Consider the following 19,432-nt stretch of genomic DNA (forward strand, 5'->3'; position numbering starts at 1 on the left):
CGGCATGATATCTCTGATTATAACATGTTAATTGTTCTTTCATGAACACACACATATAACCACGTGCTGTGAAGTTGTACCTATGATCATAAAATCAGGGGTTTCAAACATGTGGCTCGCGAATCACTGACCTTTAAATGAAGCAGCTGCTGTTTCTGGTTTATTTACTTGGGGCGGTTGTTTTAGTGGGAAGAGCAGTCTTTTTTTTTTTTTTTTTTTTTTGTCATTTTGAACTCGGAGCATTATCTCACACTGAGTTTGAATTTGCCTTTTGAAGCTTTGTGCATTTTAACCAGAAGAGACCCACCTTACCTTCTAAATATTTGTGCAGATTTGGACTTGAAACAATAAAAAATGTAGGGATTTGTTGCTTTTCTAGTTGCAAGAAAATTTCTGGAGAAAATGGTTTTGGAAATATGACTGTATTTTGCTTAAAAGATAAGATAAGATATCCCTTTATTCATCTCGCATGTGGAGAAATTTGCAGTGGTACAGCAGGATAGTACAGAGAAAGAAGCACACATAGCAGGAACTAAAAAAAGCAGATAGAAATACAATATAATAGAAAAATATACACACAGTGCCTATAAGTGTGGACATGTACAGAATATGGGGGTGGATGTATTTTACATAGTAAATACGTTCTTATAGATTATTATAGTTGTAGTTAGTTTAAAAAAGGGCTTTATTAAATCTATGGATTCTATTTCCATGTACTCATGCTAAAGCAAAAGGGAAACATTTATAGTTGTGCTTGTTCACAAATGATCTTACTGTCATTTTACTTTTCTGGCCTATCCTAGAGCAAAGCAGGATCTGTCACATAGTTGTATTTGCTGAAAAATTGTTGCAGGTGTTTAAAAAAAAAAAAAAGCAAAGAAAAGAGGGTTGCCAGGTGGGATAGAAAAAAAAAACAGCCAAACAGTCATTCAAAATAAGCTGGAACTCCTGCTCAATGCTGGAATTGAAAATATGCCAATTATAAAAACCCACTGAAATGCTACTAAAGTGGCTTCATCACCGCAACGTGTGAAACAGAATAACACCACAGTTATTAATTGGGCAGGTATTAAAAAACATTTAACCCCAAAAAACAGCTCATCCACCGATTGCAAAAATAACTCCTGCTTTAATCACATACAAGATATTACTCAGAATCTTGTAAAATTCAGATGTTCAGGTTGATTATTTTCTCCTTCTTTCATATTTATAGACATCAAACAATGTCTGAACAAAGTGACAGATTTTTAATGGACTTTATTGTGACATTCAACAGTGACAAGTAATTTCCTCTTCGCCGAATCATTCTTTTGTGTATTTCCCTCTTTACTTCACCCACTCACTGTGCATAATGTTTCTCTCTGTTGTTGTTGACACTGTTTCCATCTTCTCGGTGTCTACTCTTCATTGATTTCATTGATTTACTCTAACCCGAGGACGGACGAGTTTAATCATTGTGAAGGGAGCAAAACTTTCATCCTCACTTCCAGAAGACTCGCATCTCCAAGGACTTATGAGAAATAAGGAAACTCATTTCATGAAAAGGACTAATTGAATGTCTGTCATTTTGATCAATCAACATTCATGTCATCTTTCACTGTAATATTATTTTTAAATCTGGCTCAAATCTGCTTAAATTCACCCTTGTCCTAATTAATTAGATGTATCTATGTGCAGGAAAGTTTTTCCTATCTGCACCATCACTCCAATTAAAGTCTCCTTATCCCTGAGATCCTGCTGTAAAAGGCTTTATCAAAGAAACAGGCACAAATGGAGATAATACTAATAATTTGATAATCATATCAGAGAGCTGGGGCTGGTTGTTGGTGCTTATTCTTCAGGGTCTATTACATTTGAAATCTCAGAGAAGCTGAAACTGCTGTTCGGGCTTTAAACATGATGATATAAGTGTCAATTAAAATGTATTATTCCTCAGCATGTCGAGATTCAGTAAATCAGTGAACGTCCCCTCAGAATTAGGTTGTGTTTTTATCTGACATTGACAAATATTCATCCAAAGAAAAATACATCAGCAACCCAAGATGAGAGTCAAACCGTCGGTTTTGAATCCAGCTACTACATTTTATTGAAATATTTTTGGTTGAAGGTAAAAAAAAAAACGGAGTTTATATTACGAGGCGCGACTTACAGAGTCAGTCTGCTTTTATAAAGCTGATCATAAAAAGTCAGGGCAAAGAGGAGCCGCTTTGGAATTCTCTGGTGAATTCAGAAAATGACAAGCAATTACCAAGAAGTCAGTCCCAAGTGAATGTGTGGCTGAATCACAGTAAAGCTCATCTATTGCAGGAATATAACTACATGCAGACAAAGACATCTTAAATAAAAGAGAATGTAAAGTTAAAACGTTTTTTTTGTTTTGCTTATAAATCTAGTGAAACCACTATTTTCTTACACAAGTAACAAGATGATTGTATTCAAGCACAATTTTTTAGTAACTTGCCCAACCCATACTGTGCAGGAAAAGTGTAGAATTATGAGAAATGATTATTAATTATTAGAATAAATGTGGTGTTTTTTTGGTGGATGTTTTTATAAAAATTTGCTTCCAGAAAACAGCAGCTTGTCAAAAGAAAATAAGTGATGTTGAGCTGAATAAGGCAAAACACTGAAAAACTTTAATTAAAATTGAAATTGCACAGAAGAGCAGTTCAGTCTGTACAGATTTCAATCTGCACAGATAATATTAGAAGTAGTCATAATCTCACTCACTCCTCCTGAGCAGTTTTTTCAAAAAAAATGTACTCGATTACACGTCCTGAGCAGGGTCAGTATCTTTGTAGGACCAGCTGCAGGAGATCCGTTCATCTTCTACACCATTTAGTCCAACATGGGGTTTCTGATGTGCTCTAAATGATCAGTCTTGTTCCAGATGTTCCAGATGAGAGAGAAACTGCCTCGAGGTCAAGAAGAGGTGGGTCACTCTGATCTGAACCTTTTAATGAAGATTAAAAGAGAGTCAGGAGGCGGCTCAATAACAGCTGATTCACAACCAAAATATCACCATAAGGCACCTGGAACACAAGGACACCGTTACTGTAACAATGTGAAGTGAGTCTGGCTGCCCACCACCTGCCTGAGCAAGAGGCTGTGAAATGACCTGAACCACACAGCAAGCTGTCGGCGCAAAGAAAAGGTCAAGCGACGGGTCAAACTAGTCGTTTATTTTGTCGAGGAGTGTGCGAGTCAACAGAAAAACAAAAACAGCTCGTACAGGGAAAGACGAGACGGATCCCGCAGAACTGAAACGTCACGGCTGCTGGTGCGGAACCAGAAACTGACACAGCCTGAAAATATCCGGACGTCTTTTATCCAGTCGGAATCATTATATCCTCATATATTGTGTGTTTTTTTTTGAAGCATCGGCTTTTGTGAGCTTTGGATGTGTCCTTGCAATGGTTGAGATATTCTTTTTGAGGATTTTAATATAATGCATGAAACACAATGAACAAGCCCATAATATCATATTTTGAGTGGGTATTCTTTGCACTGATGTTTTCTGCTTCGTGATACTGCAGTGACAGTGCCCTCCAATGGTGCTGATGTTGTTTGCAGAGTGAAAATGACAAATCCGAAATGTGGCACGTGAAACAAACTGATTTATAAATACATTTAAATCCACACTGAGCAAGACTGGAATCACCTTTGGACTCGACTACATTTTCCATGTAACTGCAGCAGTGGTCGTTATTAAAGACACAAACCTAAGAGTGCAGCTTTGAATAGGAAACATTTTCTTTTCAATGATAAAAAACTGATTTTATAATTACTGCCAAATTGAAGAACAACACCAATTCTTGAGCTAGATTGAGATGTATTCTGAGTTTGAACAGCTGAGTTTTCATGCGACTGTGACTACTGTCATGTTCTTTTATCTGCAGCAATAAATTATTACATTTAGCTCATCCAAATAAGAAGAAAATCATTTTGTCAGTATGTTTCTGTTCAAAAACAAGAGAAACACCTGATTAAATGATAGATTAATTGATGATGTGTTCTTCTACTAATGAGCAAGTTCAACAGTCTTAAACTCTAAGTGTAATCCTTGTAGTCTCATCGATGCTCTGTGGAACTTGCCGGGTGCGTTAATGGTGTTTGTTTATGGGTCCTTATTGCTTTTGCAGTAAAGCCGTTTGAAGCTACGGGCAAGCGAGCTGCTGGTGGGTCATAAAAGACATAAAAACAATGCATTTGTAGGAGCTGAATCTCTTTAACTCCTGTCCTGTCACCACCGATGCAATTTGCGGAGAAATAAAGCTTCACATCCACATACTATACTCATTGTAATGCAAACCCCGTGGAACTGTTCAGTCACAGACCAGTTTGACTGTCACACATTTGACATGAACTTCAGTCATCTTGGAAAAGTTAAATCAATAATTCTAAATTCATCTAGTAATTAAAAAAAAAAGGTTTGTCTGAGAAAACCACACCATGTCCCCTTAATATTTGCTCAATTTCCTTACTTTGTTATTGTCATTCGTTTCATGTCAGATTCATTTACATTTTGAGTTTTCAGTAAAGCTAAAGTATTCCAATAAATAAGTGCTTTAGCTTCAAAACTAATACTTGAGTTTTTGCTTCATAAAATCAAACGGGCAAAATATATCACACAAAATAGAATACAAATCAGAAAATAGAGAATTTTTGCGTGAAAAACAGTACAACAAGACTTTAAAATAGAAGGACATATAATTTTTTTTTTTTTTTTTCAAAGCTGCTTTCAAACTAGTTTCTCTCTCTTTTCTGGGTGCAATCCCTTCCTGCTCAGTCCCTCTCACCTGTTCCTTCACACCTGATGCACGTTTGAGAGTTGTGAAGTGTGCTGGCGCCCTCTGCTGGCTCCTCAGTGTCAGTACAGGGCTGCAGGGCGTTGAGACTGTAACTGATCCGCTTCCACAGTCTTTGCATCTGCTCTGCATTTCAATGTGCTGCCTTTCATCCCATTGAATACCAGGAGGTGGAGGAGTTAACCTCTAAGAATTACTTTGTGTGAGTAACATCTCTGAACTCAAATACCATCATGCCTTGTTGATTTCTCTCTCATCTTGCCTTTCAGTCTCGGCTAACACAGCTGCAATTGTTTCACCAGGCTTGGTACCTGTTCTATATATTTATTTATTTATTTATTCCATGCTTTGCATCAGCATCCACAGGATTCACTGGGTTTCTGTGTCAACATCTGAGGAAAATACACAAGGGTGACTGTCATCAGCATAGGAAGTAATCAAACATCAGTAAGAACAAAAGACTGTCAGCAACGTAAGCGGAGACACTGAAAGATGGACAGGGGGGGAAAGAGAAAAGCAAGTCATGCCATCTATTTATCCCCCCCGTCTCGCTGTCTTTCTCTCTCTCTCTCTCTCTCTCTCTGTCTATATGGGAGAAACGTGAGCTTTCTATTAGAGGGAGAGGGTGGTGAGATAGGAAATGGGAGGGAGAGATGAAGAGAGGGAGGTGGACCAACATGCGATATGGCGAGATGAGAGGAGAGGAGGAAAGTGAGACCGAGAGGAAAAGGGAGGGAAGGAGGGAGGACAGGAAGCACAAAGGAGGAGAGATGATATAAAAAGTGTTAGGATAGATAGATAGATAGATAGATAGATAGATATTTGGTTTTCCTTTATACAGTACTAGTAGTAGGTGGAGCAGCGCACACACACACACACACACAATTTCATCTCAAACACGAACACACATTTGTGATGCGGAGTGGGGACACACTCCCCTCCCCTGTGATTCGAGAGAGAGAGAGAGAGAGAGAGAGAGAGAGAGAGAGAGAGAGAGAGAGAGAGAGAGAGAGAGAGAGAGAGAGAGAGAGAGAGAGAGAGAGAGAGAGAGAGAGAGAGAGAGAGAGAGAGAGAGAGAGAGAGAGAGAGGAGAGAGAGAGAGAGGAGAGAGAGAGAGAGAGAGAGAGGAGAGAGAGAGAGAGAGAGAGAGAGAGAGAGAGAGAGAGAGAGAGAGAGAGAGAGAGAGAGCTTATACAGACTTACACTTTTTCTGTCTCCCATCATACACACACAGAGACACACACATCTTTATACGCACACACACACACACACAACAAGAAGCTCACATGTGTTTCAGTGTGGACAAGAAACGGAGGGATGCATCATGAAGGTGAGCTGTACTTACTATATCTATCTATCTATCTATCTATCTATCTATCTATCTATCTATCTATCTATCTATCTATCTATCTATCTATCTATCTATCTATCTATCTATCTATCTATCTATCTATCTATCTATCTATCTATCTATCTATCTATCTATCTATCTATCTATCCTCAGTGTGTTCAGACTGTCGTTTGGCTTCAAGTGTTTCACACTCAAGAGGCTCGTTCAACTCCTGGTGTGCATGTTTGTGCATAAAGTGCAGTCTTGATGTCAGTGTTGTGCTGGAGGACAGCTGCTGTGCTCCTGGTGATAACTGGGCTTTTGTCCTCCTCGTACATGCAGGACATGATGGGTTTTTTTTTTTTTTTTTTTTTTATCTCCACACTCGTGTTTTTTCATAAGCAGTCGCTCAAATGTTATAAAACTGCCTTCCTTCAGGGCGCCTCGGAGTCGCTCAGCCTTGAGCACATATAGAAGAAAGTGCTGTTTTTGAATTGGTCGTGTGAATTCCTCATTCACCGGCTGCCACGTTTCTCTGATACTTTCATGCACTTGATAATCACAGGATAAAACCAAATTTGTGCTCACGCAGTTTGAAAGCTGCATGGCAGGTTGCCTTCCTTTTTTTTTTTTTTTTCCTTTTAACTTCCAGAACCTGTGAAGCGCATCTCTGATGCTGGGCAGAGGCAGCAGGCGGAGGCAGCTGCTTTGTTTGGCAATGGGAGGTAAATGGATTCAATGCTGGTTTTCACATATTCATAGCTTGAATCATTGCCTTTTCTATTTATTTCTCCGGGGAGAAATACAGACGTTAAGTTTACAAGGTGGATTGGCATAGCTGGCACATGTACAGCATGTAATAATGATGATAATGTAATTATGATTTAGTGAGACAACTATATCGCTCTGGATGCTACAATGGGAAAACACATGGTCACACCTGAGTCTGACAAGTTAATGGGTGTTAGTTTTTGTGTACATTGGATGTTGAGATCAGTCTGACTGTAGCACCAGATGTTGATAAAGTCGCATATCTTCTACATAAACACATTTCTTAACAACGCAAGGAAAAGAAAGAGGTGCTTGTGGACAATGAAGGAGTGATTAGAACTCTTTCTTACGGCAAAACGTATCCCTGCTTGAAGCCTTTGCTTATGCAGAGTTTGCATGTTCTTCCTGTCTATGCATGGATTTTCTCCAGATAGTCCAAAAATGTGAATTTCCTTCAACATAGTCTGCTGTCAACAGTTCCGCCCTGCAACTATAAGAAGAGAATATCTTTGTCAGCATTATGAACGGCTGAAACTTGAGTCCAACAAAATAATTTGACAGAATTTTGTGTGCAATTAATGACAATATGATAGGAACTGCTTTATTTACTAGTGTCGAGAGCAAATTCAAGGTATAACTCATTGGTGAGTAGATGAAAATCTGTTTGTTTAGAAAATAATTACAGTTGCATGAAGAACATCATAAATCAACAGATATTACCATAATCAGGTTTAAAAGTGGGTTTTTACACATATTGTTGGTTATGTAGGTGAAGTTCTAAGTGGCTGTTTTGCCAAGAGGAATGCTGTCGACTCTAAAATACTCAAAGCCTAAATTTCTTAAAAATGCATTTTTCCAGGAATGCAATATCAACAGAACTCTTTAATTCAAGTCAGTATTGGAGCTAAATGTTTCTCATTATTGTCGCTGTATTCAACAAGAATCCATTAATTTGTCTCGCTTGGTAAAAAAAATAAAATAAAAAAAAAGCTACATAATAACACGGTTTGTAAAAAAAAATACAGAAAATCTCTGATAATGGACTTATAATTTCAGAGCAGGGTAAATGATAACACTGATTACATTTTATAAAAGCTGCACAATTTGTTTGGTCTCACCCTGTTTTGAGCTGTTCGAGACAAAACCACTCATTAGCGCACAAATCATAGCCCAGTGTCATGCAGACATTATACATGTACTGCGTTTTAACCTTTTAAAACTGAGGCTTCTTCTCTACAATCCTGATGTCGTCATAATCTGTGGAGTCTCTGCTCTCATGTGCTGTACAGTTTGTGGCATAAAGTGGGTTGGCAAGATTACGCTACATAGATTTTTGGTATTTGGTAAATCATTGGGAGTGGGAGTTGTATTTGGAGCATGCAAAAATCTCCTTATAGCAGAGTTTCCCCTGTTCAATCTGAGGTGTAACACGCCTATATGTTATATCTTATACTGCGTTAGAGCCTCTCAATCGGGGGACTCTAGTTATTTTGAGATTGATGGGATTTTACCCGGCAATAACTAACTCTGAAGACACTTACATGAAGATTTCCTTCCACCATTACTCATTGTTTCTCTCGATCTGTGTCTCTGATTCCTCCCCTTCGTCTTCGTTTGCCTCTGTCTCGCGGTGCCATCAGTCTTTTAGCCCGGAGGCACACAGCACCGGCTGACAGGTGTGCTGCTGGGCCAGAATGAACTCGCCAAGTCTGACCTACTACGCCCAGACTCACTGCTCTCTGTTGGGGGGACGTGGTGATTTTGAAGGAGGGAGTTGAGGACGAGGGAATGGAAGAAGTGATTTGAGGTGAAGAGGAGAAGAAGTGAAAAAAAAAACAGGAGCTGCACAGGAAAGAGTTAGAGAGAGAGAGAGAGAATTTTGAACTCCTGCACACAGACAGCATCATTTTGCCAAATCCAAACACACACACACACACACACACACACACACACACACACACACACACACACACACACACACACACACACACACACACACACACACACACACACACACACACACACACACACACACACACACACACACACACACACACACACACGCACACACACACGCCCAGAAGCCATCAGGCCATGGTGCAAAGCCTCAGTGCACACTGGAGCCCAGAAACACCTGAAACGGTATCCATGGCAACCAAACTACTGGCTACTGTGCGTTAGTGGAAAACATTGGAACGAGACCAGCGAGCGTGTTCCGTGTGCGTGATATTTCTTCAAAGACGGGGTCACTCTGGCCGCAACTTGAAGGAGAGCGTCTGTGGTGAAGGTTAGGGCTTCAGTTAGCTGAACTGGAGGGTTAAATCACTCCCGCTGGCTGCGTTTTGACTGCAGAGGCTGCTGTGTTATGGCTCCGTCTGCCGTCTCCTCTTCAGCCTTTTTTCTGTTGCCACTCGGAGAGGAAAGAAAAGAAGAAGAAGTGGCGTACTCGGCTGACAAGCTGCACACTATTGATGAAAGGCTCCCAAAATATTTGAAATGTGATTACCAGTGAGTCATACGGCAACACATAAAGCACCAAACATTCAGTTTCCACCAATTCAGTTTTAACTATACAGCAGCAGTCAGGACATAGTCATCTCGCTGCACTTTACATTTAAATCAAATGGTGACAGTGGACATGGAAAAATTCAATTTTAATGAGAAGAAACCTCCAGTAGAACCAGACTCCGAGGTGGTGGGGAGCTGTATTTACTGTTAGGGGCCAAATATGACTGACAGACAGGATAATACGAGACAAGATAATACGAGAGTAGTGACAGAGAGAGACCCAAAGTTAATTACATGACATGAAAATGTAGACACGAGGGGAAAGAAGCTGAGTGCAATGAATAAGGTCTCTAATCAGCCTAAACCTACAGCAGCTTCAGTAAGAACGTGGTCTAAGGTGACCCGAGCCAACGCAAAGCATAAACCTAATCACAGGAAGGTTTTAAAACTGGTCTTTAAAGTAGAGCTTGTGTTTGTCAATGTGTTTGCCAGGGCCAAAAAATTCATTGTAGAGCCATCTATTGAAATTCTGAACAGAAGCTGGGCCTTGTAATGTGAGCTGACAATTCCGCACCATATGCCAACTTAGCATTATGAACCAGAAGCAGATTAATAGATATGAATTTCATTATATTGAAGACAATGGAGGACAACAATGTCTGTTTTGTGCAGTGATTTGAGCAGTGAAATTGCAATTGGATCTGCATTTTAAACTATAGAGATCAGTCTTATGTCGTATTTGTGCAGAAATATGATACGTTTTGGTTTTAGTGCAGTTAATTGTGTATAAAAAGTAATAATCTCCTGCTAATGTCCTAATTTGCCACTCATCTTATTGTCTAATCATTAAGCATTTTGTATAAATTGATACTATAATGTTCTATTTTACTCTCTTACATTGAAATAAATTCAATGACTTTATTAAAAAGTTGCATATTATTGTGGGTTCTCAGTGGATTCTGAAACCAGACATATTGAGAATCACTGCACTAAAGGACTCGTAGTAAATTTCTCCACAACTGTGATTGCTCTTCTTCCGTCCTTCTTCAACACTACTTTAGCCAATCCCAGCGAGACTGCGCACGCTCTTAATCACGCCTGCGGTCAATTTAAGGACACATGCTTCACTTTCACATGCATGTTTATAGGCTGCGGAAGGAAAATAGTATGTAAAAGTTGGATGGAGCCTAAATATGTGGTATGTTCGTTCTTTGCTACAATTCTATGACTGCATCTTTTACACTCAACAGACTGGTCATATTCAGAAGCAAATTGAATTTGCTTTAAACATTTTCTTTTTAACTGAACATATCTTTGACCATGTGTGTAGGAGAATAAATACTTGTGTAGTAGAGCGCAGAAGAGATTTACATGTCATCCGCTGGAAATGCAGATTTTCAAGGTGCATCAATGTAAAGGCTGACGTGGATATAGTGTTCGCTTCTGATCCTTCCGCCTGAGGACTGCCCTCTGGTTGCTTACTTGCTTGTCAGAAAACCGCCTTGGTTCACTTTATTTTTATCTCATAATTTCAGCTGGAAGAAAAATGGATTTAAACCCAGGAAGTAAGGAAAAGCGCAATGTGCAGTAGATGTCTATAGTCTGACAGTTTGTCACAGCTGTCCAAAGTTTGATATTTAGCTGATGTAACGCTCCAGCAGAGTGATTCGCAGCTGCATGATTTATTAGTTTTGTAGGCAAATATTTGGACCAAATGAACAGGAGAAATTGCCTGCAGTCATTCAGAAAGGGTTTTGTAACATTCATACCCAGAGGACTTTATTTTCAAAAGAAACTCGTACATAATTAACTGATCGTAATGCGTCTGCTATCTGTAAGTCGGGGCTGTGCAGGTCTGAGCTATACTGTATGAATGTACAACACAGGATGGAGCTACAACTGCAACCATAAGAAGCAAGAAAAGAATTAAGCAAACGATTAAAAAATGTTATGCACTGTATAATATAAACTGGCCATTCACTGGAGAGGAGTTTCATCCACACTCTTGTCTTGGAGTGATGTCTGAGAGCAGACCGCCTCGCTATCATCGCCACTCAAGCCCCTGGAGCAGTGACAGGAAGGCGCAGTCGACCAGCAAACATGATATCTTATACACTGCAGCGGCTGATGAGGCTCTTGGGTGATGTTAATGACAGTAAATCCACAGGAGCCTCTTCCCGCCAGCAGATATTAGCTGACGACCCGTTTCACAAAAAGGATCAGCAGCTTCGACACACGATCCGCCATAACATTACGACCAACTGACCAATATTGTAGATGTTCTTCCGTTGGCAAACTCCAATGCATTGTGTGTTCTCAAACTTTAGTCATTTACCTTCACCTCAAAAGTATGTTTTCCTTCCCTGGACCACGTTTGAGACTGGAGACACGTTGAGTTTTCAACTTTTCACAATAGTTTTTTTACCGAAGAGGATTGGGGCCACAAAATAATAAAACTGAAAAATTTAAATCATAATCAGCTTCCATAATTATTTTTTACCCCCTTCAATGAAGATCAAACAGAGGAGAATAATGAAGCCAGATTCCTTTGTTCAATTTTACATGTCCAGCTGAGCAAACAAACCCCGCTCTGTATAGGAGCTCTTGTCCTGAAATGACAACAAAACAAAACAAATATTCCCTCTATCAACAGAGTCACAACCTTTGTGTGCATGCGTTCGCGCAGGTGCTTGTGTTTGCTGGTTTGCATGTCGTACGTCTAAATAACACCTGGTGGTGTCGTGATGCATGCCATGAGCAACAGGCAGCTTTGACATACTGTATTTCTGGCTCCTGATTGGACGCTGTCTCTCTCATCTCTGCGTCTCTGTCTGTTGATAAACGCATTATTCATCATCGCGCTCTAACAAGAGTTTAACAAGGAAAAACAAATGACACATCTCAGTACATTACAAGATCTGAGCACAGAATGCACAGTCTGATTTACCGGAGCATTAATTATGGATGAGCCTGGTGGGGAGGGCAGAGGAGAGCTGGATAAATGGATGCACTGAACTGCATTAGTAAGTTGAGGATATAGTAAACATGCCTCCATAAATTCTTACAAAACAAAGTAAATACTAAAACAGACGCGGGCATCATAAAGGCCGGGGGCCTTATGTGACCCTTTGATCTACTGTTATTACTGGATTTATTACATCTAAAATGGTCACATTTTTCCACATTATTGGCCATTATCACATTGTTGTTTGTGTCTGGCAATCGATGCCTCACAAAATTCGTGTTTCACTGTGGAAAGAATGACGCTAAATGATAAAATGTATTTACTTATTTAATGAACTCAGAATTTAGTAATATGAAATTACATTTTGCAGATAAAGGCTGAGAAAGAAAAAGGGTACTATAGCTCATTAAAAAAACAAACAGCTTTTTAACAAGAGATGATTGTTATTGAGCAAATTCAAGTCAACTTATTTTTCGGCCCTCAATAGTAATTTACCACTCGCCTCTGTACTGAAGTGATTCCATTACTTTTTACAGAAGTAACTATATTCATGTTGTTACTGGTATCTGGTGATGTACCTAAGGACGAGTAACAAATATGAGTTAGGTGAAAATATTTAGCATGACAGGTGTGCATCTGTATGAATTTGCACATTTCTTGCCATTGTCTATATGATGGACGGGTTTGTCGTCAAACTAGTCCCATGTGTGTTTTTCCATTGCTGTAAATCGTGAATGTGCACAAAGCCAGGAGGCGTCTGTCCTTGATTCATGTGTCTCGTTGTGAATTGCTGAGTTCAACACGAGAGAGAAGACTTTTTCATTTTCTTCCTTCCATCGTGAGTCTGTGTCGGCGTCGCTCAGCATCAATTCTCATTAAGCTTCCTGTCACCGTCGAATTAAAAGCAACATTAATTTCAACACAATTAACCGAGGGAGACACAACATGCAGAGCGATGATCAATTTTCTAAAGCAATGTGCTCGAGAAAATAATCTATGGTAACCATTTCAAAGCGGCCATATTGACTTTTCATCGTGATGAAAACATTCAGCATGGTGGGTTTTTTTAATGAAGGAAATAGAACTTTTGACAGATCAGCGGAAGGAACAACAAGACGAACAATACAAGTCTTTTTCATTTTCTTTTCACTGTTTACTAATCACCTGCAGTGAATAGGCAACAATAGACTTAATGAACTACTTGCAGACAATACACTTTACCATCCCCTTCGGGAAATTTATCAGTAAACAAAACATAACATCACACTGTAATACAAACATTGCACAACACAAAAACTCTGCACCGACCCCAAGAGACTCCGCAAGAAAAACAAAACATGCACAATTCTTCAGCCTCAAGGTAATGCTTTGCATTGTGCACCGTAATGGAATGGAAAAATGAAAAGGCAGCGAAAAAAAGACACTATTAGACAATAAATAAATGGATGAGCATACGAGCGACCTACCCAGGCACTTTGTCCTGCCCATTGTTGGATGACACAGTCTCATAAATCTGCCTTGAATAAAGTGGGTACAGAAGATAAATGGACGGCTGAACTTAATAGCTGTGTGTTCGCTTTCAAAAAACATATATCTGGTACTAATGACTGAAAAAGAGTGAACTCTCCAATAGGTTATGACTGAGACTGATGTTCACAGGATCGAATCCCACAGCCGAGACAATACCACTGTTGGTGCTTGAGCGTGACCCTTGACACCCAGCAGTTCCCTGGGCGCCATCGCACCAAGGCATCCCGCCACTCCTAGTAATAATAATAATCTGGGTTTAATGTGAAGGAATCATCAAGAAGGCTCCAGACCTCATCAGTGGGGTGGAGGGAAGGGGGCAGGCACAGATCACACCCACCACTGCCATAGTGAAGTGTTCTTCTGCACATGCACAAGTGGATGGACAATAACAACTGCTTCAGGAGTGTCATGACTCCCATTCCATATTCTCCTGGGACTTGGCAGGTCTATAGTTGAGGAGTCACCCGTTATATCAATCCAACTGCCTCCTCTGTCAATACGAATGTCCATTTACTCGCCATTGTTAATGTCTTTAGCGTATTCCTCTTTGCAAGTATGTGTGTGGTTTCATTACAAAGACGAACAGCAGTGTCAGCTTGTGGCCTGACATGGTAACTACATTGTTTTCAGTATTTCTGCCGTGTAAACGGACCTCCTTTTTTGAAACGTTTCAATGTAATCAAAAAACTTATCTCAAAAGATGCGCTTTCGCTTGAAATGTAAATGGGGCCTAAGTTCTCTTGAGAAGTTCAATTGGAAAAGATTTTAGTGTTGAAGAATTTTATAGACACATTGATGGTTAGATATTACAGGATAAACCTCGTCAAATGATTACTTTAAAGTTGCCTCTTGAGACTCATATACAAGTTGTTCCACTTTGAAATGTCTCTTGAGAGTTCAAGTACTGTTTGAAAAGAATCATGACCTTAACTGTACCTGTACAGCGAGAACTTTTCACCATATAAACGGAAACTTTTTAATGGTCCCATCTGGATTTGTTGGAGCACAGCAGATAAGGTGCAGCAGATGAAGTTTTCGGAATGTAGCAGCATTATCAGTGCAAGAAAGTCCAGACTCAGTGATTTTAAAGTTAGGAGTCTGTTCTGGACTTGACTCTGCTGCTAAACTTCTTCTTTTTTTTTCCATGTGCTATCTCGTTACTGTGAGAATCAGGGTCCCTGGAGCCTGAATGGGAGGAAGAAGGCCAGAGGCACAAAAGGCTGACAGACTGTCAGGGACATACAGTCAATGAATCTCCTGTCATACTTTCTGCTTGAGGTAGAAATGTAGTGCCAATGGGGTGGGGGTGGGGGTGGGGGGGGGGGGGGGGGTGCTGCATGAAACAGTGACAGATAGCAACAGTAAAAGCTGTGCAATGATGAAAAAAGAACAGGAAGAACATACAAACCTTATGTCACTATTTACCAGAAGGTTTGAAACAGAAACACTGTTTCTGAACTAACAATAATTTATTCACGCTGCACCCCTGGTCAGCAATATATTATATTACATAGTGAAGACATAACCAAAATACAATGAGATTTCCAACCTATCATTTTTATTTCCTAAAGACTTGCCTCAACCTTGCATGCATCATCTACACCATCGGTCTGCAGCTCGGGAGCCACATGTGACGGTTCAGCTCCTCTGTCGTGGCTCCATGAAACCTTCAGAAAAATTCCATGTAAATAAACGTTTTGCTTGATTTTTTTATTTAATGTGCATACCACTTTATTAAAAAAAAAAAAAAAAGATCTAATCTCCAGACTTAAAACAGCTGGAATTACTAAAAATGGCCAAAATAGCTGAAGTTATTTAAAAGAAAAACAACTAAAATGGTTAAAATTGCTGTTATAGATAAAGCTGTTCTCACCATTAGGAAAGGCACAGTGGGCAAAAATGCCGAAATAATAAATAATGAATGCATCGCTAGTTTAAGTGTGTAAAACCATTTAGTTTTGAGATGCTGTGTTTTTTTTAATTATTAATTTCATATAAAATATCTGAATGTTTTGCAGTTCCTAGAAAAGAAAGTTTTGGTATAAATTTGCGCAAACAGTTCTTTTGGTCATAAAGGTTGCCGACCCAATGATTTATATGTACTAAGACACGGAGGCACACGTTCACACCTACAGGACAATTAGAGTAGCCACTTACTCCAGGAAAAATGTTTTTGCATTGTGGTGGTATAGAGCTCCATGTCAAGAGGTAGAGTGAAAGCCCCTTGCAAGGCAACTCTGCCATTAATGTGGAAAAGCGATTTGAGACTGCTGAAGCAGTGAGGACATGCTATATCATTACAATCTATTTACCATTTGCTCTTCATGGATTGGGCCTCCAATTACAGTGAGCAGGGCTACACACTGAGCAATCATCACCCTTAACCGCAGCCCATCCATTCATTCATCCACTCATCCATCCTCTATACCTGATTTGTCCAATTTAGGGTGGCTGGAGCCGATCCCGGGCGATATCCGGTGAAGGCAGGATTCAATCTAGATGGTCTATACCACAGGCCAATTTCAGAAAGAGGAAACAGACAGTAGAGACAGAAGGAAGGAGAAATCTGAAGAAAAAACCGAACCATGCACAGGGATAACATATAACGCCAATAAGCCCAGACTTGGCCTTCATGTAGTTGTATTGCGATGACAAAAGTCGGCACACACACTTTATTATGATCTGTTTGAGTTATTAAGTCATGTTAAAGTACCAATATTTTCAATTTCAACTTCTCCACTGGAATCAAACCGCGGATGTTCTCGGCGAGAGTGCTAGACCACTACAACACAGATTTGAAGTGCAAATTGACTAATACTCCAACACACACACACACACACACACACACACACACACACACACACACACACACACACACACACACACACACACACACACACACACACACACACACACACACACACACACACACACACACACAGTGTTCCTGTTAAGTGACACTTTGTCAAATAGCTGCCGCTTGCTAATTTATAGCTGTTACACTCACAAACAGAAACACATAAATCAGCGCTTGTTAAAAGATTTAAAAAAAAAGAAAGAAAGAAAGAAAGAAAAAGAAAGTGTTGTTTTCGCCAAAGAACCTGCTCTGTAAAAAGTTGGAACAAGTCACAGGTCTCTTCAAAAGGCCACGGTGAAGTTGTTGCCAAGTTGTGTTTTAGCTGCATTGCAGACATCGTTCCACAGCCCCTCGTGTGGAGCAGCAGTTCATCCCTTCGTCCCCAAGGTGATAACTTTATCACGCCAATAAAACAAACACACTTTGAATCCGGGAAAAAGACTCCAGTCCTGAATTCTGACGAATCCTCATTGGAGAGTCTTTATTGTGACTGTTCCCAAGCAAAACAGTCACTGGAATACACATACAGTACACATTCTCTTTTTAAAGTGTTTTAAAATGTCCTCATTTGGCCCCTCAGAAATCTAAATGAATTATACAAGAGGAGACGTGGAGCTGGGCTCTTATTGTGAATCAATTCATGACAGTCTCTCTCTCTCTCTCTCTCTCTCTCTCTCTCTGTCAGCCTGTCTTTGTTCCTCACTATTGTGGTAATTTAGCCGAGGCCTGTGACTTGTCGAGGGATCAAGTCCAAGCAGCTCTACTGGCAGAGCTTTAATGAAACACTTTTGGCTCTCAAAGCGTGTGTGTGTTTGTGTGTGTGTGTGTGTGTGTGTGTGTGTGTGTGTGTGTGTGTGTGTGTGTGTGTGTGTGTGTGTGTGTGTGTGTGTGTGTGTGTGTGTGTGTGTGTGTGTGTGTGTGTGTGTGTGTGTGTGTGTGTGTGTGTGAGGGTACTTAGTAAACCATCCCCTCTGTCTATATACACCGGCTGAGCCAGTGTAATTGAACATCCCGCTGATTCCACCACACTCACAGAGCCACACACACACCGGCGCTGAAGTGGTGTGACCAGTGGCTATTGGATACCCTCAATATCACAAATATGCAAAGTAGTGCAGCGGCAGGAAACGCCATAGGATGATTGGATGTGTGCAGAAAAATGTGCAAGTCTGCAAAAAAATCTACTTTTTAGTAATATGAGAACGTAGCTGAAGCTATAGTACTGCAGTCAACAAAAACTCGTCGCTATCTCATGTATCGCTACACCAGCAGGAGCTTAATGTAAGGGTGGTATTAATAATGGTCTCACAATATCAGGAGAAATTGCAAAGGAGAAGTGAAAGAAGATGGGAGGGGGAATTTCAATGTTGTCTGTTCAGTATTTCGTGTGTGTGATGGAAGGAAAAGGCCAACGCCACCTCGTCTGAATACTAGTATTATGAAGTTTTCTCTCAGGGAAACAGAAAATGATAAATGCATGTGCAAGTCTGTGTGTGTCGGAGTGAATAGGGTGGAAAGTGAGGAGACAAATAGTAGGAATGCAGCAACAGGAAACGCCACAAAACAACCAATTACCTTGGCCAAGATTTACACTGGAATAAAAACAGTTCAATAAAAAACAAGATCAATAAAAGTTGTTGTTGAATTGTGAGTTTGGAAAAGGCAGTCCAGTGGTTAAGTATGCAATACTTGAAGTCATTATTTCTAAAACAGCAAATGAGTATGATTTAAGCATTAGAACTACTTTTTGTACGTATGTTGGATTTGTTTGTTAATGTTGTCTTTCACAAATACGTGCAGAAATGAGATTAAAACATAGTGACCTCGATGTGTAGGTATTATGTGGTTTTGTAATCATAAGAGTACGAGGCCTCCAGAAAGAAACAGCAGAGTTTCTTTCATGCCAATGAAAAGGTCATGAAGGAAAGACGTTGTTTAGAGGATTGTAACTGAAGCCAAACGCTGCTAAGCACAAAAGGAGCATATAACAATGAACCATTTCCAGGTCTGATGGAGACTTTTGAGGTCTGCTATTTTGAGTACGAAACCCTGTTCATATTAATTGGGAGAGATGAAAGTAAGATTTGTTGAATTAAATAAGAAATATTAAGTGTTGAGGTGACAAATGAGAATGATAATCGTATGATTTAGACTAACATAGGACGCCCCGAGTCTGGACCCTGGTGGTGGTGCAGAGTGGCAGATGGCTGACGGAGGAGATGCTCTGTGGCTCTGTGGCTGACCGGAATGATAACATGTTGATGGGGAGGCGGCGTGTTGCACATCAGAGGCCGTAAAAGGCAGAGCGACAGAATACAATCAAGTATAAACTGCAAGGATCTGGACTGTTTGTCTGTGAATGTACAAGGAGTGAAAATAAAATTAGCATTGAGTTTAAACTGAAAGTATTGGGAAGCAGAAAAAAAGATAACGAAGGAGATCAGAATGTGAATGAACCAACCATCTTGAGCACAAGCTTCCTTCAGTATAACTGTTCTGGATGGAGTTCGCGATCCGCAATGTCCATGTTCACATTTCTCAGAATTTCTACAATAATTTCATAGCAGGAACAGATTTGAAGTTGCCATGTACACGCACAAAAAGAGAAATACAGCAGCTTGAAATAAACCAGATGAGAACTAGGAGGACACAGCAGATATGTT

General features: G+C 40.0%; 1 protein-coding gene across 1 annotated transcript in view; it reads left to right on the forward strand.

The window, feature by feature from the left end:
- Positions 1 to 5,930: 5,930 nt before the first annotated feature.
- The window catches only part of LOC308120394 (inactive phospholipase D5-like), a 45,230-nt gene continuing 31,728 nt past the window's right edge, over positions 5,931 to 19,432 (forward strand). Inside the window, exon 1 of the mRNA XM_080480998.1 lies at positions 5,931 to 6,138. Within this exon, the coding sequence (XP_080337124.1) occupies positions 6,133 to 6,138 (6 nt within the window). The 5' untranslated portion in view covers positions 5,931 to 6,132. The remainder of the gene's footprint in view (positions 6,139 to 19,432) is intronic.

This window comes from Lipophrys pholis (assembly GCF_963383615.2).
Source record: "Lipophrys pholis genome assembly, chromosome: 15".
NCBI lineage: Eukaryota > Metazoa > Chordata > Actinopteri > Blenniiformes > Blenniidae > Lipophrys > Lipophrys pholis.